Genomic DNA, 27828 nt, shown 5'->3' with positions numbered 1-27828 from the left:
TCACTTAGGGTCTCATTTACATACAGCTCTCCAGTTGCATCTTGCAACGTTGGGTATCCATCGGAAACAAGGTCAAGTCCAAAGGGCATGAAAGAGTAATAGATAACCTGAAAGTAGAAACAGAGGTCTTAGAAGTCACTTAATATGTTTCTCTGTGATAATCTGACTTAAAAAAATATATATATATCTGTACAAATATTAAAGAATACCTCATGCTGACAAGAACATCTCCATCACGAAAAATAAAGAGAAGGATATTTTCCTGGGTCACATCATGAAAATTGGCACTTTTTTCGTTTGCAAAAAATAAGTCAGGTTTCCACAGACATTTGTACATTGTGGGATCCACCGTCAGTGCATCCGAGCCCCGAAAATCACTAGGGAGCTTCAGCCTGGGATCATTCCATTTCTGTCTCAAGAAAATGTTAACTCTATAGTCCTGGAAAAAAAAAATTGTGTGCATGTGTGTGTTTACTGCTATTTGAAAGAATATATTCAGCACCAGAATAAAAAGAGTTTCAGTGATAAGCAGCACAAATATTTTTAGTCTCCCACCATCAAACAGGATCAAAACTGCTTGGTCACTAAATATAAAGAGCCCCATGGGCAGTACAAAAAGACCCTTTTGTCTATTTTACGACTCTCTAGAGAAATTTCCTTAGCACTTGCTAGCTCCAACATCAAAATATAACTTTACCAATAATTGCTTCACCTTTATACAAATGTCAATTACGCCAGTTTGTTAAGTGGTGTTATTGTAAAAACATGAGACTGCTAAATATTGTCATTATTCTTCCCAAAAAAAGTAGAAAGCTAAATATTGTCATTATTCTTCCCAAAAAAAGTAGAATAAAATTAAATTAAAAATAGATAAGAAGCCAAGGGAAAATGTTTCCATTTGCTTTTTACTAAGTAGCAAACTATAAAAATAATATATATATATAACATATACATTATATAACATGTATATAACTATAACACACATACTTACATATGTATATGTAAGAAGGAAAAAGAAAAACTATCCTTGACTACTCATATATGTACATGATTGTAGAGAGAATTTGAGATAGTCAAATGAGATTGCATTATGCAAAACAGATGAGCATATCAAAATTTGCATTATGTTTATTTAACTATAGTAGAAAAATGTTTTGAAATCTGCTAAATATCTGGCTATTTTACTTCAGTGTTTTTGTCTATCTCCAAAAATTTTCATTTTAAAACTTTGTAAAAATTAAATTATGTCAAGACATATATTTTAAGAATATGTGAACCTAGGAACATGTTCAATACCTTAATACATTTTATATCTGCCAGTGAAATGGGGTTCTGGCAAAAATCAGGTTGTTAGCATATACAAACTTAGCACTGAAGATCGTGCTCAGGTCTTTTGATGTTAATATTATATACTGTACTCAGAAGATGCACAAAAGTGCTCAAGGTAAAAATTGTTTTGGGCTTCAGCTTCCTTATTTTCAATCATTCAAAATTCACAAAATACTGTCTTACCCATAGCCTTTCAACATGATCAAAATGAATTAAATAATAAACTTCAAATCGAAATCTAAATAAGTAACTAGGAAGAAGTTATAGACCATCTTTTATTAAGTAATAAGAATAGATTTCTATGAAATGTAAGTGCACATGCTTTATATATGTATAATATATAAAATAAAGCATAATCAAGGAATAGTAATTGTCCCAGTGAAAAAGCTTGGACAATTTACTTTCTCACATTATCTTCAGACTCTGGATAGTAATTGTAGAAGGGTAGGTACATAGTAACAATATCCACATACTGAAGTATAGACAGTGAAATAAGATTTAAACTGCCTACATCTCATAGCTACTCTAAACTTAAGGTTTATAAAAACTTCAACATGTGTAATACAAATTGATTCTTAAAAATCACATGCAGATGGCACTAGAGTGCCAAAGTCAAATAAATTAAGGATTATATAAACTGACACCGAACATATCTGCACCACTGATAAAAAAAAAAAGATAACATTTTCTAATCAGATGAACATGGAGTTAAGGTGGGGATAGAGGAGGCCTAGAACTCTGGAAAATAAAGAGCTGCATTGTACAACTACATGAACCGTCAAAATATACACCTATCTTAGAATTCATAATGGGACTTATTTGCTTCACATCTGACAGTGATTATGACAACAAGAATTAACTCATACGCGCCCAAGACAAAGGCTTATCTACATCACATGGTGAGACTTCCAGAAGACTTGATGTTGCTTCCTGATGCAAGCTTTTATCCATTCCAGGCAAACATGCATGGCCCTCCCCTTTAAAAGGAATACACATTAGGTTCAATTATTTTCTTTTTTTTGAAAAAAGACATTTATTTGAGAAGGAGAGAGAGAGAGCACACAAGGAGGGGCAGAGAGGGAGGAAGAGAGAGAATCTCAAGCAGACTCCCTGCTGAACACGGAGCCCCATGCAGGGCTCCATCCCGTGACCCTGATTATGACCTGAGCCAAAATCAAGCCTCTGACGCTGAACCCACTGAGCCACCCAGGCACTCCTAGGTTTAATTTTCTAATAAAATACCAATTACACTACCTTAGCTAAAGCACATGGTTGACATACTTTTGACATTACTTTTAGCACTTAACAGTATTCAACTTCAAATTATTTGCTAAAAAGCTTCCTTGGAGTGATCTGCTAAAATTATTGGTATTCTAAAATTACATACACTAAAACTATTTTTATTACCTTCTCTATGTACTGTGTCTTATCAAAAGGTAAATCATCAAAAACTACATCTTTAAACTGCCATATTTAAATTTACATTCACAATGTCATGATAAAATACATGTCCTTAACTTGCTATCAAGGATTAGTATGAAAAATAACCAGATGAGGTTGCTTATGTATCTTTTATAAACATGTTATTAAAGCCATGACTCCTTATTTTGGTCAATGACCATTATATGAAAATACACAAGATAAATTCTTCTTTATTTATTTAATTTTTTCATTTGTTTATACATATATTACTATAATATCATTATATAGGTGTTTACTATGTGCTAGGCATACTTAGTCTAAGCACTTTGCAAAAACAAATCTATTCCTCAGAGTTTATACTAAAAATACTTTCCTGATTCTCTTATATGCTCCCTATTACAGGAAAGCAAGACTGAAGTATCCCATCATGTTTTTATTTCTGCCTGGCAGCTAGGGAACTGAAGGCTAAATTCTATAGCCAATTGAATTAATAATTTCTCTCTCATATCCTTGTATGACTATCACTGCATGGCCCTTGCACATTTAGTCCTATTTCAGTTATTTCTTTGCATTTTTTTGTTATTTTGATACACGGCAAACCCTTGCCAGAAATAGAGATGGATGAAAAGTAAAATAACAGTTGAGGGATTGTCATATACTTGACAAGAGTCTGTCAGCATTATTTGGATGCCACTTCTCAGAAACTCTGCCAATGTGGCTTTTAGAATCAAGAAGCTTTATTTTAGTCTAATATTAGGTTTTCTTACTTTAATAGAATGTTAGTTGTATGTTTAGAGATACAGATACCTAGATTAAAACTACTACATTTTGGAATGTATTCTAGTTTAGATCTTAGTAACTAATTTCCAATGACATTATATTGATATTTTTTATAATACTCAAGATATCTGACAGGAATTAAAGCAATTCTAAGATTTAACTTTGGCATAATTTGCATAATTAAAAAGAAGCCACTTTCGGGGCACCTGGGTGGCTCAGTCGTTAAGCGTCTGCCTTCAGCTCAGATCATGGTCCCAGGGTCCTGGGATCAAGCCCCGCATTGGGCTCCCTGCTCCGCAGGAAGCCTGCTTCTCCCTCCTCCACTCCCCCTGCTTGTGTTCCCTCTCTCACTGTCTCTCTCGCTCTGTCAAAAAATAAAAAATCTTAAAAAAAAAAGCCACTTTGCAATGTTTGGGGTAGAACTTCAGAAATTACCCCAGCATTAATACCGAATTCTCCTTAAAATCTCCATACATTGGGAGCACTATTCTATGTTCCACAATTCTACCTCCAAAAATGGTATGGGTAACTCATCTAAAATTATACAGAAAAATTATTTTTCTTTTAAAATTTTAAAGCAATTTGAATGGTGCTTCTGCATGTGAAGTTCATTCTTCTAAATCCTTCTTAAAGTCTAATCAATATTTCCATCAATCCAAGAATATCTTTATATAATGCAAATCTTTATATTAGTTATCAAGTTCAAAGCATTTTAACCAGCCAAAAGCTGATTAAAGCCCAACGTAGCCCTACATAGTATCAAAGGCTTTGACAAAACAAAACCTATCCATGGGGAAAATTACAAAATTACAAATCATATAAGAATGTTTTAATGCCATTCCTTTTAAAATTCTATATATCATCATAAATAATTTTTTATAGTCATATTAATCAAATTATAAAGTCTAATATAATGGAGTCAACATGGGCTTGGAAATATAAAGTTCCTGACTCAAGTTTCAGCTCTGAGTCTTAAAGCTTTTACCTTGAGCAAGTCTCTTAAACTATCTAAGCTCAATTTCTTAACATAAAAAAAAGGAATCTTAATTTCTAACGTGATAATTCAATAAAATGCTCAATGTAAAAGATTAATAGAGTACTCACTATAAATTAGCTTCCTTTCCAATAAACATCCTTGAGAATCTCGCTAGAGAGTATATCATATACTTTCTGAAAAGGTTTTTTTAAATACCTCCTAAGTCTCTCGGTGATGGGTTGGCTCACTCATTCAATTCAAAAATTATTTATTAACCATATATTTTTTTCTATGCTCTGGGTACTAAGGATACCGCTGTGAGTACTCTCAGACTTCAAAGAAATAATTGTCAGTTAAATTGGCAATCAGTCAAATATAAAACAATTTGAAAAAGACTATGAAAATGGAAATAGATTGCAATGGGGCATCTAGACTCAGGATTAGTTGAAAGTAACCAAGTGAACTGACACCTACACTGAGACCTGACGACAGGACAATTAGACAAATGTGGGTCTGAATTATGACCTATTATGTGCCCTAAGGCAAGTCACTTAACTTCTCTGAGCTTAAAATTCGTCAATAAAATTAATCTTCAATTATTCACAAGAATCAAATAAAAGGCTGTACCTAAAGCATGAAACCTGGGACAAAGAGGGTACTCAAAAGTTAACAAATTTATTATATGTATTATTAACATTATTACCATTATAGCTATTATCACCTCTTTGAAAAGGCTCACTATTACTATTGACAGCATTCCTTTTCTATTGTTCTAAAAATGCTACCTATAAGTTTCAATTGGTTACTGAACATCAAAACTAACTTTAATTCCATTCTTTAAAAGCTTTAAAAAATGTTCTTTGGGTACTAGATGCAAAGACTATGTTAGTTGCTGGTTATACACAGATGAATACAATACAGCAGTAGAAAACAAAGCAATTTCTGATTATTAATGTTAATTATTAATATCTGATCAAACTATTATTATTCAGATTTCACAGACTAAAGATACATCGAACTAACAAGTTTGTTTTATGGACTAACAAAATAAAACATCTATTTGTTTTTATGTTCCAGACTAAATTCAATGATTGAAAAAGAGATGTAGTTAACAATCAGTTTTACTTTGCTAGGTTAACATTCATTCCATCCATCATTTGTTCATTAAATAGTAATTCATTAAGGACTTTCTATGTTTGAAGTTCTGAGCTACCAGTCTGAGAGGGATAAAAATTTGAGGGCCATACCCTCAGGAAGTGATAATTAAACAAGTAAGGGAATAATTAGTAAGGATTCTAGGGGTGACAGCCCTTGCTGAGGGACTAAATGATCAGTTCGGACACGGGGCAGGAAAGGCTGCAGCAAGTGAGTCTGAGGAGTTCTCTGAGAGTAGGCAGAATTTTGACAGGTGGTGATATCAGGGAAGGGCAGGACTAAAGTAGGAGGCAAAACTCACCGTTTCTTAAGTGTTTTGTCAGCAATACAAAAGAATCACTGAATACCAAGAAACGTAAAATGGCAGAAATAATCAAGATCATCACTAAAAGGAGGCCAGAGCAAGAGATAGAGGTTTTGGAGTGACCAGGAGAAAGACATTAGTTAAAGTTAAGACCAAGAAGAAACACACAAAGAACTCTTAAAATGTAATAAGAATACAAACAACCCCATTAAGAAAGGGGCCAAAGATCTTAACAGACACCTCACCAAAGAGATACACTGGTGGCAAATAAACCTATGAAAAGATATTCCACTTTATATGCCTTTAGGGAGATGCAAATTAAACAATGAAAACAATGAGATACCAATACACAACTATCAGAAAGGGCCAAATCCATCACACTGACAATACCAAATGCAAATGAGGATACAGAGCAATAGGCACTCTCATTCACTGATGGTGGGAATGAAAATGGTACATCCACTTTGGAAGACAGTTTGGAACTAAATATACTCTTACCATACTGCACTCCTCGGTATTTACCCAAAAGGGCTGAAAACTTACACCCACACAAAAACCTGCACTTTCGTTTTATAGCAGCTTTATTCATAATTGCCAAAACTTGGAAGCAACCAAGATGTCCTTCAGTAAGTGAATGGATAAACTGTGGTACATCCAGACAACAGAATATTATTCAGCAAGAAAAAAAAAATGAGCTATCAAGCCATAAAAAAACATGCAGGAAACTTAAATACATACTAGTAAGTGAAATAAGTCAATCTGAAAAGGCTATATGCTGCATGATTCCAACTATATGACATTCTGGGAAAGGCAAAACTTGGATACAGTAAAAATCTATCAATCAATCAATCAATCAATCAGTGGTTGTCAGGGGTTATAGGGGAGGGAGAGATGAACACGTAGAACACAGAGGATTTTTAGGGTAGTGAAATTCTTCTGTATAAAATTATAATGGTGGATACACATGTTCAAACATCTGTCAAAACCCATGAAATGGACAACACCAAGAGCAAATCCTAATGTAAGGTACAGACTTTAGGGGATGATGTGTTATTGTAGGTTCACTGATTGCAACAAATGCACCCCTTTGGGTGCAGAGGTTGATAGTGGGGGAAGATGTGGGCAGGGCGAGGCAGGGGGTATATGAGAACTCTCTGTACTTTCTGCTCGATTTTGCTGTGAAGCTAAAACTGCTCTAAAAAATAAAGTCTAGTTTTAAAAAAGTAAATGTACTTGGTACATAAATACATTTCAAAGACATCTACTGCATACATATATATAATAGCCAAAAAAAAACAAAAAACAAAAATTAAACAAGCAAACAAACAAAAATCCAGAAATAATCTAAAATCCATCAGGGCGGAACAGATTAGTAAAATATGTTATTTTCATATGATAGAATGTTATTTAACATTAAACATGAACAGGATTTGTATAGAACAATCTGACAGTTCTCTCAAAAACACTGAGTGATACTGCAAGTTTCTTCTGAGAAAGTAACAACTCACATGAAAAACTCTATAGCAAAGTTTGCTACGAAGAACCAGTAAACATGAAGGTATGTTCTGTCTCACTACAGAAGAAAAACAATGAAAAACAAGATTCTATTTTTTTCGCTTTGCCCATGAAATCGGAAATGATGATGAGTAATCATATTTATCACTGGCCAAGGCAATGGAGAGCTGGCACATTCATACACCACCAATAGAAAAAATAAATGTATAAACTTTCCTGGAGGGTTATTTGGCAATATGTATCAAAATTTAAAGAAAAGTAAATAAATTTCAACAAAGTAATACATCCTAAGAAAGATATATACAAAGATGATGTTACAAAAAAAAGTGAATGCAAAACATAGTATAAACAAAATGCAAGGGAATAAACACAAAGGTAAGAAAAATCAAAATTTGGAAATAAGAAAAAAAAGATTATTATTTACCCTTTCAATATCATGTTGAAACAGTATAACAAGCCCACCTAAGGGCTGTACGATTCTCTAGGAAAGTGTAACTTTGTCTGACTTGCCATTTTCAATTAGTTAGGGCCCAGACTCTGCAAAAGCAGATAAGATACAGAAGATTCATAAATTGCAAATGATATTTGCCTGGTACAGATGCAAATGTTCTATGTCAGGTAGAAAAGCTATCCCCAAAGATTAAGCCTTAATTGCCCTGTGAGACATTAACAAGCCTGTATCTAATTTAGTGATCTAATTTCAGCATTCATTCTTTCACTTCAAGCTCCTGAATTTTCCCCTGAAGCAGCTTTATTATCCCGCTGGGTCCCTCACTAATGAGTTAAATAAATCACTAACATGTCTGTACTTCCTCACTAAATGTACATTTTTAACTTTTAAATAATTATACTATGTCCTCAAAAACTTAAACATAGAAATACCATGTGATCCAGCAATTCCACTCCTAGGTATAAACCCAAAAGAACTGAAAGCAGAGACTCCAACAGATACTTGCACACCCACGTTCACTGCAGCATTATTCACAAGAGCCAAAAGATTTGAAACAACCCAATGTCCATCAAGAGATAAATGGATAAATGAAATGGAGTATACAGGCATACCTTGGAGATATTGTGGGTTCAGTTTCAGAGCACTGCAATAAAGTGACTATTGCAATAGAGCAAGTCAAATGAATTGTCTGATTTTCTAGAGCATATAAAAGTTATATTTACACGGTACTATAGTCTTGCTAAAAAATACTAACCATCACCTAATCTTTCAGTGAGTCATAACATTTTTTTGCTGGTGGGGTGGAGGGTGTCTGGCCTCAATGTTGATGGCTGCTGACTGACCAGGCTGGTGGCTGCTGAAGGTCAAAGTGGCTGTGGCAATTTCTTACAAGAAGAGAACAATTAAGTTTGCCATATCCATTGACTCTTCCTTTCATGAACAATTTCTCTGTAGCATGTGATGCTGTTTGATAGCATTTTACCCATAGCAGAACTTCTTTCAAAACTGGAATCCATCTCAAATCATGCTGCTGCTTTATCAACAAGTTTATGTAATGTTCTGAATCCTTTGTTGTCATTTCAGTGTCTTCACGGAGTAGATTGCATCTCAAGAAAACACTTCCTTTGCTCATCCAAAAGAAGCAACTCCTCATCCATTAAAGTTTGATCATGAGCTTGCAGCAATTCAGTCCCATCCTCAGGCTCCACGTCTAATTCTAGTTCTCTCGCTATTCCCACCACATTTTCAGCTACTTCCTCTACTGCAGTCTTGAGCTCCTCAAAGTCATCCATGAGGGTTGGAATCAGCTTCTTCCAAACTCCTGCTACTATTGATATTTTGACCTCTTCCCACAAATCACAAATGTTCTTAAAAGTATCTAAATGCTGTATCCCTTCCCTTCCAGGTTTTCAATTTGCTTTGCCCAGATCCATCCGAGGAATCACTACCTATGACAGCTACAGCTTTGCAAAATGGTTTTCTTAAATAATGAGACTTGAAGGTCAAAATTACTTCTTAATCCCTGGGCTGCAGAATGGATGTTGTGTTAGCAGGTACGAAGACAACATTAATCTCATTGCCCATCTCCATCAGAACGGCTGGATGACCAGGTGTATTATCAAGAAGCAGTTATACTTTGAAAGGAATCTTTTTGTCACGCAGTAGGACTCAACAGTGGGCTTAAAATATTCAGTAAGCCATGTTGTAAACAGATGTGCTGTTATACAGGCTTTGCTGTACCATCGACAGAGCACAGGCAGAATAGATTTAGCGTAATTCTTAAGGGCCAGGGGTTTTCAGAATGGTAAAGGAACACTGCCTTCGATTTAAAGTTGTCAGCTGCACTGGCACCCAACAAGAGAGTTCGCCTGTCTTTTGAAGCTTTGAAGCCAGGCACTGGCTTCTTTCTGGTATGAAAGTCCTAGATGGCATCTTCTTCCAAAAGAAGACTATGTCGTGTACATTGAAAATCTGTTGTTCAGTGTAGCCACCTTCATGAACTGTCTTAGCTGGATCTTCTAGAGAACTTGCTTCAGCTTCTCCATCAGCACTTGGCTGCTTCACCTTACACATTGATGTTATGGAGATGGCTTCTTTCCTTAAACCTCATGAACCAACCTTTGTTAGCTTTAAACTTTTCTTCTGCTGCTTCCTCACCCCTCTCAGTCTTCATAGAACTGAAGAGAGTTAGAGCCTTGCTCTGGATTAGGCTCTGGTTTAAGGGAACGTTGTGGCTGTTTTGACCGTCGATCCAGACCACCCAAACCTTCTTCATACCAGCAATAAGGCTGCTTTACTTTCTTATCATTCATGTGTTCATTGGAGTAGCATTTTTAATTTTCTTCCAGAACTTTTCCTTTGCATCCACAACGTGGCTAAGCCTTTGGTGCAAGAGACCTAGCCTTTGGCCTATCTTGGCTTTTCACATGCCTTCCTCACAAAGCTTAATCATTTCTACCTTCGATTTAAAGTGAGAGGTATGTGCTTCTTCCTTTCACTTGAACACTTAGAGGCCACTGTATGGTTATTAATTGGCCTAATTTCAGTATTGTCTATCTCAGGGAAGGGAGGCCCAAGGACAGGGAAAGAGACAGAAAATGGCTGGTTGGTAGAATAGTCAGAACACATACAACATTTATCAATTAAATTTGACATCTTATATGAGCTTGGTTCCTGATGCCCTAAAACAATCATAAGACTAACATCAAAGATCACAGATCACAAATCATCATAACAAATATTAATAATAGAGTTTGAAATAGTGTGTGAATTACCAAATGTGACAAGGAGACAGCAAGTAAGCAAATGCTGTTGGAAAAATGGTACCAAAAGACGCTCATTTCAGGATGCCACAAATTTTCAATTTGTGAAAAATACAGTATCTACAAAGCACGATAAAACAAGGTATGCCTGTACACACATACACACTAAGGAATATTATTTGGCCATAAACAGGAATGAAATTCTGATACATGTTATGACATAAATGAATCTTGAAAACATAACCAAAAAAAAAAAAAAGAAGAAGAAGAAGAAGACTAATGAAGAGTCTGTCCAAAAGTATTAATTAGAGTAGGAATGCAAGGCAAAAAAATAACCCTGGGAAGGGCGGGCATGCAAAGGGCAGGCTAGAAGACTGAGGAAAAAAGAAAACCCTGAAAATGTGATTTCACCAAACCAAATAGGCCAAAGTTCTGAGAAGGTCAGCAGTAGCGGGTGTCATACAGGGTCAAGTATAGTCACACTGAATACTGTCAGCAAATGAGGAAGTCACTGAAAATTTTAGCAGAAGCATTTTTGGTAGAGTGGCATATTAAAAGCAAGATTATGGAGGATTAAGAAGTAAACAGAGGACAAAATTCCCTATCTATAATATGGGGATAATAATAACTTACCCACAAAGATAGGGTTTTATAAAGATTAAATGAGGTAGTATGTAAAGTATATGAACTGCAACTGGCCAAACAAGTACACTGCCTTATTAGGATATATCCTTTATGCTGCTGTTATCCTTTTATAATGTTGGTAACACAGATTAGTAAGATTTTTTTTTTTGCCTCAAAAAAAATTCTGCATGTAGTGTAACTCATTCACTGTTCTGTACTATGTTGATCAACCAACAATTATTTTTGTTTGTTTGTGTATCTTAAAGATTTTATTATTTATTTGAGAGAGAGAGAGAGAAAGCATGAGTGGGGGGATAGAGGGAAAGATAAAAGCAGACCCCCCGCTGAGCAGGGAGCCTGATGCGGACTCGGTCCCAGGACCCCAAGATCATGACCTGAGCTGAAGGTAGATGCTTAACTGACTGAGGCGCCCAGGCGCCCCCAACCAACAATTATTCTTAACAATCATCTACTTCAAGTCACAGATCTTGACATGGTGCTAAAATCTGCTTCTGAGCACCTCCTGAATTATTCTTCTTGCTTTCAAGTGCTCCATTGTAAGCTTAATGCACCACATAAGCTTCAAGCCTCTACAGTAATCCTTTTCTTAATTTTTTAGTAGAACTCCAGAGCTGTATTATAATGAGCATCACTGAAAACCTGGAAATTGCTTATTTCATTGTATCAGTCTTGGTCATTACATCTTATTATTTCATTATAAAAGTACTTGAAAGATGCTTTTCTATTAGCTGTGTAGCCACATATTACTATGATTCAATTCAAGTTGTATCAGGTTTATATATCTTTTAAGAATGTTTTAAAATTTTACAGTTTAAATTAATAGTTTGAGTTTAACATTCATAAAAAGATAAAAGCTCATTAGTTGCTTTGTTTAATGTTTTATGAGCATCTCTAAATAATTGCTAGCTATTGGCATTTCAAATGTTCTATATTAAGATAACTATCTTTGAAACCTATTTATTTTCAATTATCCAATCACAATAATTATAGCTTTATCATTTATTTTGCAATGAACAAATTCCCATCAAACAGACTTCTTTCATCAGTGGGAAATTACTTAATTGTTTTTTAAAGAACTTGGTGACAAATACTACCCATTGTTCATTCCAAAGAGCACACTATTAGTCATTATCTGGAAAATGGATGTTCTCCAAAATTTTCACTCCCAATTAACACCCAAATTCAACTATTTCTTCAAGGCAATAAAACATTTCACAACAAGACATTAAAACTGGTTAAGCTGCATTATTGATATTTTAATATTTAAAAAATGTTTATACTTAGAGTTGTTGTCAGGATAGCTATTCTGGTTAGTTACAATTTTTACCTGGCTCTCACATAGGCCATCTTTAACTCATCTGTAGTCTTTACATTATAATAAAAATATTAGCATTGACAAGGAAATAAAGGAGATCATCTCTCATAGCATGGGTAGCATTATAATTAAAGTTCTGTCAACAGAGCTGTTATAAGCCTAGTTTGAAAAGGATTCAAATTTAGTCATTAGTGAGGTTAGATATTTCATGTAAGAATTACGAGTTAACAATACACCACTAAATTTTTTGGGGTTGTATTTTAGCAATTTTTCCCAATATGTCATTTTGTAAAAAAAAAAAAGTTAAATATTATTTAATAACACCTTATGAATATTTAAAATTTTCTAGACCTATTCCAATATTCCATGTATATTAGGAGGGCCTGCTAGGCGGTGCAGTGGTGCCTCACTAAACTATAAACTCCATCAGAGTAGCAGTCTGTTGGGCTAAATAGAAAGTATCCAACATACTTCTGTTTAATACATATTACTGTCACATTTTGACAGGTTAGGATATTTGTCTAGTATTATTAATACCATTAATTTAATTTCTCCTATATCAATTGATAACAATGACAAATTATTGGAAGAAGAAAATAAAACTTGAGCATTTCTCATCCTTCCTTATTGCCTAATATGATGTTTAGTCACCAATACTTCTAAATAATACAGCTAGGAGAAAAAAGGGAAGAGGAAAGTATCCATGACAAATCATATTATTCTTCATTTTAAGGCAGACACTAAAAAAGTAACTTTGACAAAAAAAGAGAATGAAATACATTTTTAACACCTAAAATATATATTCTCTTTCAAATTACGTCCTTATTAACAAGTGAGAGCTTTTAATAATCACTGAATTCAAAACCATTGATTGTTTTGCCATTTCCATATATGGAAAAGGTTATATACATAATCAGATAATTCTCCAGTAGCATTTGGGATGAAGTTATATGTAATCAGATAATAGTGCAACAGAATTTGGGAGGAAAAAAAAATACATTAACAAAGTGTTCATCAGCATGTGTATGAGTTTCCCATTGCTGCTGTAACAAAATTACCAAAAATTTAGTGATTTAAAATACCATAAATTATCATCTTATATTTCTGGAGCATCAAAATTAGTTTCATTGGACTAAAGTCATGGTATCTGCAGGACTGACTCCTTCTGGAGGATCTGAGGAGAGACTCCATTTCCTTGCTTTTTCAGCTTCTACGGGCTGCCTACATTCCTTGATTGATACATCACATGCTTGCATAACTCCATGTTCATACTGTCTTGATCACATCTACCACTACTGACTCTGATCCTCCTGCCTCCTGCTTATAAGGATATTTGTGATTATAGTGGACCCCCTTGGGTAACCAGAATAATCTCCCCAACTCAAGATCCTTACTTTAATCACAGACACACAGTCTCTTTTATTGTGTAAAATAGCTTATCCACAGGTTCTGAGATTAGGACATGGACAGTTTGGGGGAACATTATTTAGCCTACCACAGGGTACAAACCTGAAGATAGGTCATGTGAGAAAAAATAAATATAAAAACCTTTAGAAGGTTTGTGTATCTAAGACATAAAATAGAAAAAAAATGGGGACAAACATGTCTAATATTATTCTACAATGAATAATGCTGGAAAGTTAATAATAAAAGCAACAAGAAAAAAAGAAGAGTAAACTAAGACAAGTTTTAAGGAAAGAAATGTAAGTCTATATAAAGGGAAATACATGAAATTGCTTTTAAAACAACAAAGATAAATAATTGCCAAGAACTAGAATTCAGCTCTTTTAGCAGATCCTGAATGTGACTTTTTTTTTCCTGATAGGCACACTGGGTTGCTCAAAAAGAATTGAAGTCTATTAAGACAAATAATAAGTCATGCAGCAGAAAGGCATAGAAAGTCTGATGGGATCATGAATTGCAGTATAATAATAATTCAATATAATTATGAAGCATGCCTAAACCAAAGAAAGAATATGGATTATATAAACAGGCTCCCATTTCCATTAAATAGCTCTTACGTATTTCTGATGAGATGAAGTTTCTGTGTACAGATTATTATAATAAACCATACTACCCAATTTTTTCCCCAAGTGCAATAGTTCACATTTTCAATTAGGAAAATCCCAGTGATTTAAGCCAAAGGTAAGAACTGAATGGAAAAATCAACAAATATTATAAACATAACCACAGAGCAGATGCCACCTGGCCTCTAAAAAACCATTCTTTTCACTGTTCTGAATACTCCTGTTTCAGTTGCCACAGGCAGTAACATATAAGCTGATAAAACTAGAACTTCAAATTAGGATGATTACATTTATTTGAGAATTTTGGTGATGTTACTATTAATGTCAGTAAATACCACGTATAGTATTTATAATGATACCTTACAAAAATGTAAGGTAGTGGAATACAAATAAACACACAGATATGAGAAAAAGGAATTATAAAGTTATAAAATGAGATCATAAAACAAGCTGAAGGGGCATATAACCATGGAAGTGTGGAAGATTTTAAGGAATATTAATATGGCTATAATTTTTCCTTCACTACACAATTATGGCTTCTGAATAAATGTGAGATTACTTTTAATTTAGTCACCAATAGTTAGCATCTGAATTAAAAAACAAATAAGCATGAAGCAATGGTTCCCCAATGGAATTGGCTCAAATTTCCTAACAACAATGTGAATGCCTATAACCTTGATTGCTTCTTTGATAATCAACATTATCTGTTGGAAAAAAGGAATGGGAGCCCTCCCCTTTCAGAAGCTGCCCTACATCTGTCCACCCCCTGACTAGCAGCTACTGAAGTTACAGTCACCCCTCCAAGCTCTGCATCCTGCATTATGCCTTCTGGAATAAGCAACTGCTAGTTGAAGTAGAAAGGTCTGAATGGGAGAGAAAAGTTTGGGGTAATATTAAAGCTTCCCAGACTTTACAACTTCCTTTATTTCAGCAGATCTTTGTAGGGGAAATTTCTAGGGGGCTATTAATAAACAAAACCACAACTGTACAATGGTGCTACTAACAAACTTATAAATGGTTCATTTTCTTTGGGATGAGATTCTATTGTGAAATACTAAATGAATTTGAAAATGCTTAACAACCCAAGAATCACCATCACTGAGAGCTACTATGCCAGGCAAAATATTGTTGCTTTATTTTTGTAATTTATTCACTCTTTGTCAGGGTATAGCACATGAGGTACACAACAGATTCAAGCACAAGCCGGTCTAACATTGCAACTTACACACTGGCCACCATATTGTTTCCCTGAACATATATCCTGTACTTAGACAAATCTAATACTCTCTGTTTTCCCAACCTCTTGTTTCCAGGGACTTCTTTGTTTTCTTTGTTTTTAAGAAATATGCTCTTGGGCTATTAGCAGAATAAATAAATGAATGAATCAATGAATCAATGAGAGAGATAACAAATACCAACAAGGATGTGGAGTAAAGGGAACCATTGTACACTGCCGATGGGAAAACAAACTGGGATAGCCACTGTGGAAAACAGTATGGAGGTTCCTCAAGAAATTAAAAATAGAAAAACCATATGATTCAGTAATCGCACTTCTGGGTATATATATTCAACAGAAACAAAACTACAATCTTGCAGGGATATCTGCATTCCCATATTCACTGCAACATTATTCCAATAGCTAAAGTACAGAAACAACCTAAGTGTCCATCAGTGAATGAATGGATCAAGAAAATGTGGTGTGTGTATGTGTGTGTGTGTGTGTGTGTGTGTGTGTGTGTAATGGATATATTATATATATATATATATATAATGGAATATTACTCACTTAAAAAAAGGAAATTCTGTCATTTACAACAGCATGGATGAGCCTGGAGAGCATAGAAACAGTAGAAAACTGGTGGTCAGAGGCTTGGGGGTGTGGGAAATAGGGAGAGTTTGGTAGAAAAATACAAACTTTCAGTTATAAGATGAATAAGGTGAATAAGTTCTGAATAAAGTCGGGATCTAATGTATAACATGGTGACTATAGCTGATAACACTGTTGGTATAACTGAAATTTGCTAAGAGAGTAGAACTTAAATGTTCTCACCAAAATTTTTTTAAATAAGATTAATATGTGAGGTGATGGATGTGTTCATTAACTTGACGAGGGGACTCCTTTCACAATGTAGACATGTATCAAATCATCATGTACATTTTAAATTTCTTATAATTTTGTCAATTATACCTCAATAAAGCTAAAAAATAATAATAATAAAGGAAGCCCACCCTGGGTGATTGGAAGAAAAAAAGAAATATCCTCTCATCTTCTCCATACATGTATACCCTTGAAGTTACTCTACTGAGTCCATCACCAGTATTCCTGACCAGTGCTTATATTAGGTAATAAATAACAAATGGAAAATGAAGAAGTGGGATACATTATTCCTGATTTTAAAATGTTTCCACTCCATTAGAGAATAAGAGAAAAACACACAAAAAATAGTTTAATTACAGTAAAGAAGCTATCAGATTTAAGTAACAAGTGATAGAGATGAAAGACCTGGATTGAAAAGAAGGCACAAAGTGAGTCAGAGCAGCCAGAAAAGGCTCTGATTAGAAGATAAGAAATGAAAATCAGGGATAAATAGCAGGGACAAAGACTACCTGATGAGAATCGGTTGAATCTGGTCCCAGCAATAAGTAGTCTGGGCTAGCTACTATGATGAATCCCTGAAGGAGGACAATATGAGAATATGTTATAAATATGCAATATTTTATTATAACCCCCAAATAATCCATAAGAAAATTCCTCTCCCTTTTCTAGCATACCTTTCCCCCAGGTGTTTTCAACCCGATATCATCAAGTAACTACTGATAGGGCCTGCAGAAGTTTAAGTGTCTGACATTTGGAAGGCATTCAATAAATGATTACTAAAGAACAGATATATTAATGATACCTACTGAGCTGGACACATGTGTAGTCTTTATGCAAATGAGAAAAAATATCCTTGCATTAGGTGTGCCAAAATGCAAGATAGAATAGGAATGTTTCCAACAGGCCAGAACATATTTCAGGGATGATTTAGGATTAGGGTAATGATGCCATGAAAGACAAAAGAGGGCACAGAGAATAGTGTAGAGACAAAATGGATTCCCTTAAAGTTTCACCTTGAGAAAAGGACATCTCTTATTCTTACAAAGTGAATGCTTAGCTAGACTAACCACGTTTTCTGTTAACTGATGCTACACTTGTCTCCTAAGTGCTATACGGTAGTCTGTATCTTACTCTGTAGCTGTCTTCTGGTGATCCGTACTCTGTTTCTATCACTTAGGTGAACTAAAAAGTCACTGGAAATAAATGAATTTGATTCCAAAATCTTCTTTTGAACAATTCTCTAAAAATATTTACACACTAAGAAAACAATCAGTTATTCATGGGGCTAAATATATGCTTCTACAAAAAATAAATAACATTCTCATTGCAATTAGATACAAAAATGGGTGTCACAAATTAAACGCAATATATAGTTGCTTTTATAACACATTATGCTGCTATGAGGAATAAAGGAATAAATATTTTAAATCATTCTTTCTCTAGCCTGAGATAGTCCCTGAAAAACTATACTGTGTTCTATCCATTCCTGGGATTTCAATCTAAAATGTGTATTATTAATAAAATATAAGTATCTCAAAAAAAAACAGAAAAAACTTGGGCCTTCTTTCTCCCACTTGAAGTATCATTTCAGCATGTGGTTTTTCAAAAAGGGCACAAAATCTAATATTCTAAAACATCAAACAGCAGGTGGACTTTATTGAATGCCTTTTAAGAAGCGGAGGGGTAATTACATCACACATCATTCAGAAAATCTGCTCATGTAATCTACTAATTAGTAACCTACTAACACAACTACTACCTTATAGAAGCCTTTGTCCCTGCAGTCCAACTCATCATGGGTGGCAGCCACTCCTTCAAACCCTTCTTTTCTGTTCAAGACAGGAGCCTGCCGGTCATCTCTTTCTCGCTCTTCTTTTGCCCTTCCTTGACCTTTCCTCTTGTTACATAATTTTTTCAGGGACCTCTGTTGCCTTATCTTATAAAAATTAATTTTCCTCTTTGCTTTTTACAATTCTCTGATCCAAACATCACAATATTAGCACAACAGAGGAAACAAAGATTCTCCTCAGGAAACTAGAAGAAAAATAAACTGTGAACACTTAAATATTTTTTAATGTTCATACATATAAGCATACTAGGAAATAAATGTTGCTCCAGAATATTCATTGCATAAATGCTTTTCCCAGGTGGTATCCAATTAGATGTTCAGAGTGAGTATATTAATTCTTCCAAGTCTGTAAGTTTTAATTAGCATTAAGGCTACATTTGAATTGCAAAATTATATAAGCACTGAAATCACTGATGTAACACACCTTGGAATTTGGATATTTCATACTAGAAGAAAGCAAGCATTTTTCCTTAGAGTTACTCCTTATTTTTCAGTTTTACTATTACTTTCACTATCCTCTAGTTAAAATTTTGATAATTAAAAATATTAAACTGCCTGTAATCTTACCATTGTTGTCTCTTGAATGGATCCAAAACTGTTGATAAAAATGTTGACTACTACATCAACAGGAATTCCTACAAATAAAAGTTAAGAATATATTTAGTAGCTGTAAAAAACTTGGTCAGAATTTTCATATTTCTATGGTTTATGCACTTGATTTTATATTTTTTCCAATCCACATGGGATGTAAAACTTTAAAACTATGGTCTCAGTATTCCATGTTCACAATTGCTATTGACTTATTTTTCTAAGCAAGGGATCATAATAAAAATAAAAAATGAGTTAAGTTGTATTAACTCATGTTATTTATTCAGAAATATTTATTTCTTAAATTGTTAAGACTGAGTAAATATGTCTATCTTTAAAGAAATTTTAAATTGAGCTAATGCATTTACCTTAAGAAAACATGAAATATTCTTTAAAAAAACACCATTTTTAAATGTTTTAATTTTTTGCATTTTTATAATCATTTCAAATCTTACTTTCATTAGTAAAGCTGTATTCAATACATCTTATGATGACTATATTTTGATTTTTAATTCATGAATATGCGAAGTTAATCAGACATATAACAGAATCATTATAAAGATTTTTGCCTGACCTGTTGGAAAATAATTTGAAAGTTCATGGAGTGAGAATTAAGGTATAATGTTGCAAATTTCTTGCTTGCTTGCTTTTTTTTTTTTTTCTTTTTTCTTTTTATTCGTTGTGGGCTGCTGGTTGGGCTAACAAAGGGAAAATGTGAATTTAGCCTTTTAGCCACAGAACCACTGACTGATGAAAAACAGGTGGTGAATCAATATATGGTAGACATGTGACAACCCAGACCATGGCTGTTGTTGAAAGTAACTGAATAGGTTCTGGTAATGAACAAAAACCCTGTTTTTACAACATAGTTGTATAACTTCAGTTGACTAGAAACAGCTGCAGACATTTTTTTTTTCTGTAAAGGAAGAAGAAAAAAATATCAAGCCTTATAATGTTAATCTGATCTACATTAATACCTGTCCTTAGCCAGCAATAAGGATTACAGTTTTCCAGAGAAGACTTTTTTCAGATAGCTTTTCCTAACTCATCAAGAGGACAAAAAAAGAAAATAAGAAAAGAAAGAAAGTTTACACAACTATATAATCTTCTCGTGACTTTTATTGCAAGTATGGTTTTGGTTCTTGAAAGGTGTGATAAATAGTAATATTCTGTTGGAGTAGAAACGATCTATGCTGTAGAAAACACAGTTGCTTTTATTCACAAAGTTAACATGTTTTTAAAAACTATATGGCCATCTTTCTTCAGCAAAAGAGTAGAGGGAAATTTTTATCAATGTGAAATGCTAGCAAAAATTTTAAAAGAATCTAAATACATATCAGAACTATTGTCTATCCCTAACGAGTATAGGCTAGTCTACAAATTATAACTTCGGCATCTGTGAATGAAAGCCAGATTCGTGTCCAGAGCTTGAAATTTAAATCACTAAGGTTAGGAATACTAAGTACTTAGCAAACCCATGACGGAGGTTAGTCTAATCCACAATATACTTATTTTTGTTCTTCTTTTAAGTGGGAACTGTATAAAACTATCAGAACTAATATTCTGCTTGTCTTTGAGTATCTTTGTCACTAAATTGCTCTAAGTCTAAGCAACATCACAGGACAGTAGCAAGCCAATTTGAAACCTTATTGTTTTGAATATCACAACTGAATGATTAGACAAAAAAAATTAACTTTTAAACTGCAAAGATTGAAGATTTTGGAGGGGTGGGTAAGAAACAAACCTTTAAAATTTGGTCTTATCCTGGGATCATAACTGACCAATAGCCTATTCAAGATATTGCTCGTGGAGTTGGCAGGTACTCGGGCAAGGTCCTCTGCTGACTGCTGGCTATAAGAGAAGAAGAAAAAACAAAACTCTGGTAAGCATTTAGAAATAGCCAGCAATAGAAATGGGTAATTTTCCATGGAGAAAAGATGCTTTTTGAGACAAATTCACAACTACCACAAGGCTTTTCCAAATAGAAGTAAATAAAGATAGTAGGCATTGTCAGATGCCCAAAAGCTAGTTGTCATAAAAAAATAAAAAACAAAAGAAGTATTTTAGCACTTAATTTCCTAAATTCATGAAACACTGCCCTAAATACTCCCTGTTGCTTTCTTTTAAATTAAATTAAGCAAATATCTTACTTGTTCAGAAGTAATCTGCAATCAAAATCTAGAGAAGCACAAAGGGAGTGCAGACAATGAGATAAAAGGGAAATAAAACAGCAAAAAATAGTTTTTTAATAACGTATATTAACCTTCTGCCTAAGCAAAGGAGTATGTGAATGCTATAATTATGAGGATATGGCCAGAGAGATAGTCTAGCAATTCATAAAACTATCATGCTGACATTTATAAAACAGTATTGCCTAAGAAATAACCAATGAATGTCCTCACTGAGTTTAATATGTTGGGGAGGATGGTGGGGGGTGGGAGGTAGTGGTAAAAGAAGTTTCTCTATTACTAGATCAATTAAATAAGGAAAATACAGAGCTACAAGTTTCAGCTTTCTTTTCTACATGTTTGCTTGTCAACTATCAAAAAGAGAAAAAACTGCCACATTTTTCTATTTTTTAAATAACTTAGAACAATTAATTTTGACCAAATTGGTATCGTTTGAAAGCACTTAAAAACACAAACAAAAAATGCATTTCCTTGGAATCCAGTGAAAAATGCTTTGTTGTTTACTGTTTGTTTCAGTTTGTTTTACCACCCATAAAGTCTTAAATAATCATTGTCCCAGTTAAAAAAAAAAATCCATGACAATCACAAGGAAGTTTAAAATTATGCTTGGAGCATCTAGCCCTGTCTATTCTATTCTGTATTGATATGGTGAAAGTGTCAGTTTCAAAAATGATATTAATTTATATGAAGCAAACTTAGAAGTAAGGGGACTGGGGGGATGGGTTAGCCTGGTGACAGGTATTAAGGAGGGCTTGTATTGAATGGAGCACTGGGTGTTATACGCAAACATGAATCATGGAACACTACATTAAAAACTAATGATGTAATGTATGGTGATTAACAAAATAAAATAAAATTAAAAAAATAAAGTGTTAAGCAGACTTAGGATAAACTAAAGTTTTTACAGGCAAAAAAAAAAAAAGTAAGGGTCATGGCTTTGTTTTGAAATCCAAGCTCTTACCTATCAGGCAATTCTGTTCTGAGTTAATTATCATACAATCTGCTGATGAAATATAACCCCTAGAGGTGGGGTGGGACTGATACTAAGAAGTTTATAAAAAATAAAAAAAACTACAAACTGATACAAACAATCTTTTCAAGTAGATATCAGAGTCCAAATATTAAAGAAAAACATGATAATCAGTTAGTTAAACCTCCTAAAGGTGCAGGAGATTATATATATATATTTTTTAAATTTCTTCTCATGGCCTTATCAGTGCCAATATCATAGCTGCAGGGACTTGGGGACTGATAATGAGATTTTCCATTTCACAGCAGGTGAAATTGTAACCTCTCTAAAGCCAACTGTCATCCCTTATCAAAAGACTGAAAACTCTAAAGAGAATGAGGGTATGTGGGAAAATTGGATATTAGGATGCAAATTAGTGTTCAAACCCATCCAAAAGCTTTCTCCTTCAGGGGAGGAAAATAGAATTGATTGATTACAAAATACACTTGTATTGGATCAATTAAGGACTGCATTATTGTGTCTCTTGATGTAAAATCCTTTACAAGTACATTCCTTCTAAGCAATAAAATGACCAGACAACATAAAAACAATTAACACTAATTTTAGTAGTAGGGAACTTTCCAGACTGACTTTTTTCTTCCAGCTGTGGAAGATGTCTTCGCATATGGATTATTTTGAGCTAAAGCCCTTGAAAAAGAGCAAATGCGGGGGAGGCTTTCTCTGAACTCCTATCTGCCTATAGACAGATTCTCCAAAAGGAATATACTGTCATAAATCCCCTACCTGGGAGTTTCATCAACTAAAGATTGACTCTTATCACAGGAGAGGGCACCCAAAAAACTTTGTCACAAACTATCATACCTCCCATCTAGTCTTCTAAAGTCCCATTCCTCTTTCCTAGAAATCCCATATTCTCCCTTAAGAGGCACACATCCTCCTCCCCTTTCTCTATGAAGACATAATATAAGCTCTCAAATCTCACTCTTCGGGTAGTCACTTTTTTTTTTTTTTTTTTTAGCTCCGATGCCCCATGAATGTGATATTAAAAATTAATAATTTGTATACCTTTTCTCTTGTTAATATGCCTGTTGTCATTTACCTCATAGACCTAGCTATTGAGGATAGAAGGGGAAAAAAATCTTTCCTCCCCTACCGTTGTAAGTTGTGTCAATCAAACTCACTTTCTAGTCCTTGTAACTCACTACCAAATTTTGTCCTTCCTGCACTCACTGGTTCAGAATAAATCCCCCTTCCCGGAATACTGTAACTTCCACTTCTCATTGTACTAATCTAAACCCAGCCTGTCCTTTAAGATTGCCCTCCTAAAATCTTGCCTCAATCGTCCCATCTTACGCTAATGAACACAAACATAAATATACTGTTTGGCAATTATATTATAGCTTTTTTTTATATCTGTGTATATATTACCAACTAGACTGAATGCAGACAGTATGATTCTTGAGGGAATCGTGGCGTCTATATTTTTGCAATTCCCTATACTGCCTGATAGTATGAAATACACACTATCTCAAGCACTTTCCATCAGCCAGCTTTTTGGGTTTTTTTAAGATTTATTTATTTTAGAGAGAGAGAGCAGGGGTGGGGGAGTTGCAGAGGGAGAGGGAGAGAGCATCCCAAGCAGGCTCCACGCTCAGCACTGAGACCAACACAGGGCTCTGTCTCACCACGCTGAGATCGTGACCTGAGTCGAAATCAAGAGTCACAGGCTCAGCCGACTGAGCCACCCAGGCGCCCCCTAACGGCCAGCTCTTCTAAGTTGACTTCAGCCTCAGGATGGCTGTGTGCGCTAGAAGCAGTTCCACACATCACATCCAGGTGAAGAGCATTTCCTCCTGAGGTGTCTTCTTAGAATAAGGGTTATTTTTGTTCTTTTGTTTTCTTCAGAAGCTTCCCAGCATTGGCCACTCCTGAACCAATCACTGGCAAGGAGAACAAAATGATCATGATTGGCTCAGATCAATAGTCCAGAATGAAATAGATATTGAGAAATCAACTATCACGTCCATTACATTCTTTATTTGATAATCACAAACGCTCCCTTGATGAAACAGGAGAGATTATTAACCACCCAGAGAGCTGTTCTTCAGTGGAGAGAAAGAGAAAAATCCTGATTGGTGGAAGAGGGTCGCAGTAGGTGAGTTAATGGAGCTACTGAGGACACACCCACAGAAACTAAGACAGCAAGGCTAAGTAGCAGAGTTATGAAATCTGGTAATCCTGATTCCTAGTTATCATTTCACAATAAACTGCCATAATGGAAGTGAAACAGTACCTATCTTATCACCATCCATCCATATATTGCTTTAGGATATATATATTATATAAATGTGTGTGTACAGATGTATGTGTGTGTGTAATAGATATATTCTTAGTTTCTATTAGTCTTACTTATCATTGGTCCTGGAAAATCTGAGTCTGCTCTTTCTATAACTTATCAGAGTCACTCCTCCATCCAGACATCCCCAAATGTTTTTCTTTCTTTCCACAGCTAAAAAAATAAAAAAACAAAAAACAAAACAACAAAAATTCTTGTTTATTAACAACAATAAAAAAATCAGTGTTGGCTAACAAAAATCTCTTCAAATTAATAAAAAAGGAATATATCAAATACATTATGGCCCCTTTCTTTTATTCTTATTTGTATCAATGTCTGTTGTAGTTCACCCGATATGAATATTCAGTTAACAGTTCACCTTTCTTTATACTAGAAATTCAAAGATATTTTAAAATTTAAGTGAAATCCCATGTAGTTCATATTCACATGCATGAAATCAGTGGTTTTTCCTACCTGAAAACAATAAAAATCATTTAGCTCAGTCAATACTAAAATAATATTAAAGTCATCTCTACATGTTAGGATATAGTTTAAGAGTCTAGAAGCTACAGCACTTTCTGCCAAAGAGCTGAAATAATTTGCATTTTTTCCTCTGTCTGCCCTTTAAAATATAAACCTTATAATTTGGGAAAGTGATTAGTACTATTTACACAACACAAAAAGAAAAAGAAGAGTTAAATGTATTTAATTAGGTCACACACTACTATGTTGTATTGTTATTATCTTCTGCATCTCAGTCCAATATTTTATCCATTTGACTATGCCATTTTGTTTTATTTCAAGAAATCTATCAACAATTCTATTATGACAAAATAGGATTTATTCCATAGAAATATGATATTAATTTAAGAAAATAACTTACTTTCTCAGGCAAAGTGATCAAATGACTAGAGAAAATAATGTTTTATTTCAAATGCCTTTTTACAACCAGTCTTCTTTTGTTCATTCGCCTAAACTTGAACCGATGTCATTACTAATATGTGAAGTTATGCGAGGAATGTATCAGCCTGTATAGCTGAGTGATGTAATGTTTTCCAGCACTAAAGGAAAAAATCCAGAAATTTCTTTCCAAAGGGGAAACTCAGTTTTCCATTAACTGTAGAACACTCTTATTTTTACATGACCCTTTAGTGACCACACTGCACAGTTCAATATCAATAATATGCTCATACACAGTGTGTATGAGCATATTAACTGAACGTCTTCCCTCCAATCAGGAATCTGAGTCCAAAGGGATGCTTTTGTTTTTACGGAGCTATAAATGCTACAACAATGGTCAAAGTTCTTTTTGGACCTGCAAGCAGTCCAGCATATGCCACATGAGGAATCTGCGTGTGGGAGCTGCAAAGCCTCCAGCTGGACATGAACTGAGGCAAGCACAAAGCAGTAAGGAAAAAGCAAGGTTTGTAAAATGTGTAGATTGTGTTATTTCTCCTCTTTACATAAGGGCAGTGATTCTTTACCTCTTTTTAGGTTATGGACAACACTAAGAATCTGGTAAAATCTATGTTTTTCCCTGAAAAATGCACACAAAGTTTACAACCCTGAGGATCCTGGGCCTGAACACCTCAGGTTGTAGAAACTTTCCTTTGTGGAAACAAATGCTGTATCCTCATCTAAAATGAGAGGAAAGGAGAAGAATTAAAAAAAAAAAAAAGATCAGATATCTCAAAGCAACTGAAAATAGCAACTGAAAGCTCAAAAAAAAAAAAAAAAGATGAGAGCGTGTCAAAGGGACACAGAAGCCAATGGAAAGATTTCCCAAATGCTCAAATCTAAATCATTTGAGCAACTAAATAAAGTCATATTGGTTTATATTGCAAAGTATAAAATAAAAATCCATGAGTCCATATGGACACAAATAAATGAAGGAGAATAGACAATTCTCCCATGCAGAATTCCAAATAATTGGAATTTCAAATAGATCCTCTATTCTCAACTGGTGGAGTATAACTCTGCACTCCTTAGCATGTGCTGTGCATAGTGACTTCCTTCCAAAGAATATAGTGTGGGAAGGGGGAAAAGAGTGACTTTACAACAGAGAAACCTGACAAATACTACCTTAGCCAGATGATCAAGGTTAACCTCAATAGTGTTAAGTCATGCTGATTTTATGTACCCTTAATAAAATGTGATGAGAATGGCATTGAATCCTGTGACCTTCCTCCCAAAAAACACGTAACTCCAGTCTAATCCTGAGGAAAACATGAGACAAATCCCAGTAGAATGACATTTTACAAAATACCTGACAAGTACTCCTCAAAACCACCATGGTCATGTAAAAAAGGAAGGTCTGAGAAATTGTCACAGCCAAAGGAGCCTAAGGAAACATGAAGACTATATGTAATATAATATATTGAATGGGATTCTGGAACAGAAAAAGGACATGGGGTAAAAACTAAGGAAACCTGAATAAAGAATGGACTTTAGTTAGTAACAGTGTATCAACAGTGGTTCTTTAACTGTAAAAAAAAAAAAAATGTACCATACTAATGCAAGATGCTAATAATAGGAGAAACTAGGAGCAGAGTATTTGTGAACTCTATATTTTGACAAATTTTTTGTAAATCTAAAGCTGTTCTAAAATAAAGTTTATTTGGGACGCCTGGGTGGCTCAGTTGTTAAGTGTCCGCCTTCGGCTCAGGTCATGATCCCAGGGTCCTGGGATCGAGCCCCACATTGGGCTCTCTGCTTGGCGGGAAGCCTGCTTCTCCCTCTCCCACTCCCCACTCTGTGCTCTATCTCTCTCTCTCTGAAATAAAATAAATAAAATCTTAAATAACTTTAAAAAATAAATAAAAAAGTTTATTTGAGTGGGAAAAAAAGAGCAGAGTGCCAAAGACTTTAACTTCACCAAAGAGTACAAACAGATGGCAAATAAACCTATGGAAAGAAGCTCCACATCATCTGGCACAGGGAAATGCAAATTAAAACAATGAAAAAACATTATACACCTATTACAATGCCAAAATCCACAACACTGACACCACCAAATGCAAATGAAGATATGGAACAATAGGAACTCTGACACATTTCTAGTGGGAATGCAAAATGGTGCAGCCACTTTGAAAAACAGGTTGGCAATTTCTTACAAAAC

The 27828-nt window shown here is 34.5% G+C and overlaps 1 protein-coding gene across 4 annotated transcripts in view; it reads right to left on the bottom strand.

The window, feature by feature from the left end:
• The window catches only part of GLRB (glycine receptor beta), a 105059-nt gene that overhangs the window by 39791 nt on the left and 37440 nt on the right, over positions 1-27828 (bottom strand). For 3 of the 4 annotated variants that reach the window (XM_035726397.1, XM_027600227.1, XM_027600228.1), the window contains 4 exons: positions 20961-21067; positions 19196-19263; positions 210-439; positions 25-107 (listed from right to left, as the gene is read on the bottom strand). In XM_035726397.1, the coding sequence (XP_035582290.1) occupies positions 25-107; positions 210-439; positions 19196-19263; positions 20961-21067 (488 nt within the window). Of the gene's footprint in view, positions 1-24; positions 108-209; positions 440-19195; positions 19264-19790; positions 19915-20960; positions 21068-27828 lie in introns of those variants that run through there. The other variant, XM_027600230.1, reaches the window with a different exon arrangement.

The sequence above is a fragment of the Zalophus californianus genome, chromosome 2 (genome assembly GCF_009762305.2).
Source record: "Zalophus californianus isolate mZalCal1 chromosome 2, mZalCal1.pri.v2, whole genome shotgun sequence".
NCBI lineage: Eukaryota > Metazoa > Chordata > Mammalia > Carnivora > Otariidae > Zalophus > Zalophus californianus.
Note: the sequence above shows the minus strand (reverse complement) of the source record. Positions and strands in the feature narration are given on the sequence as shown.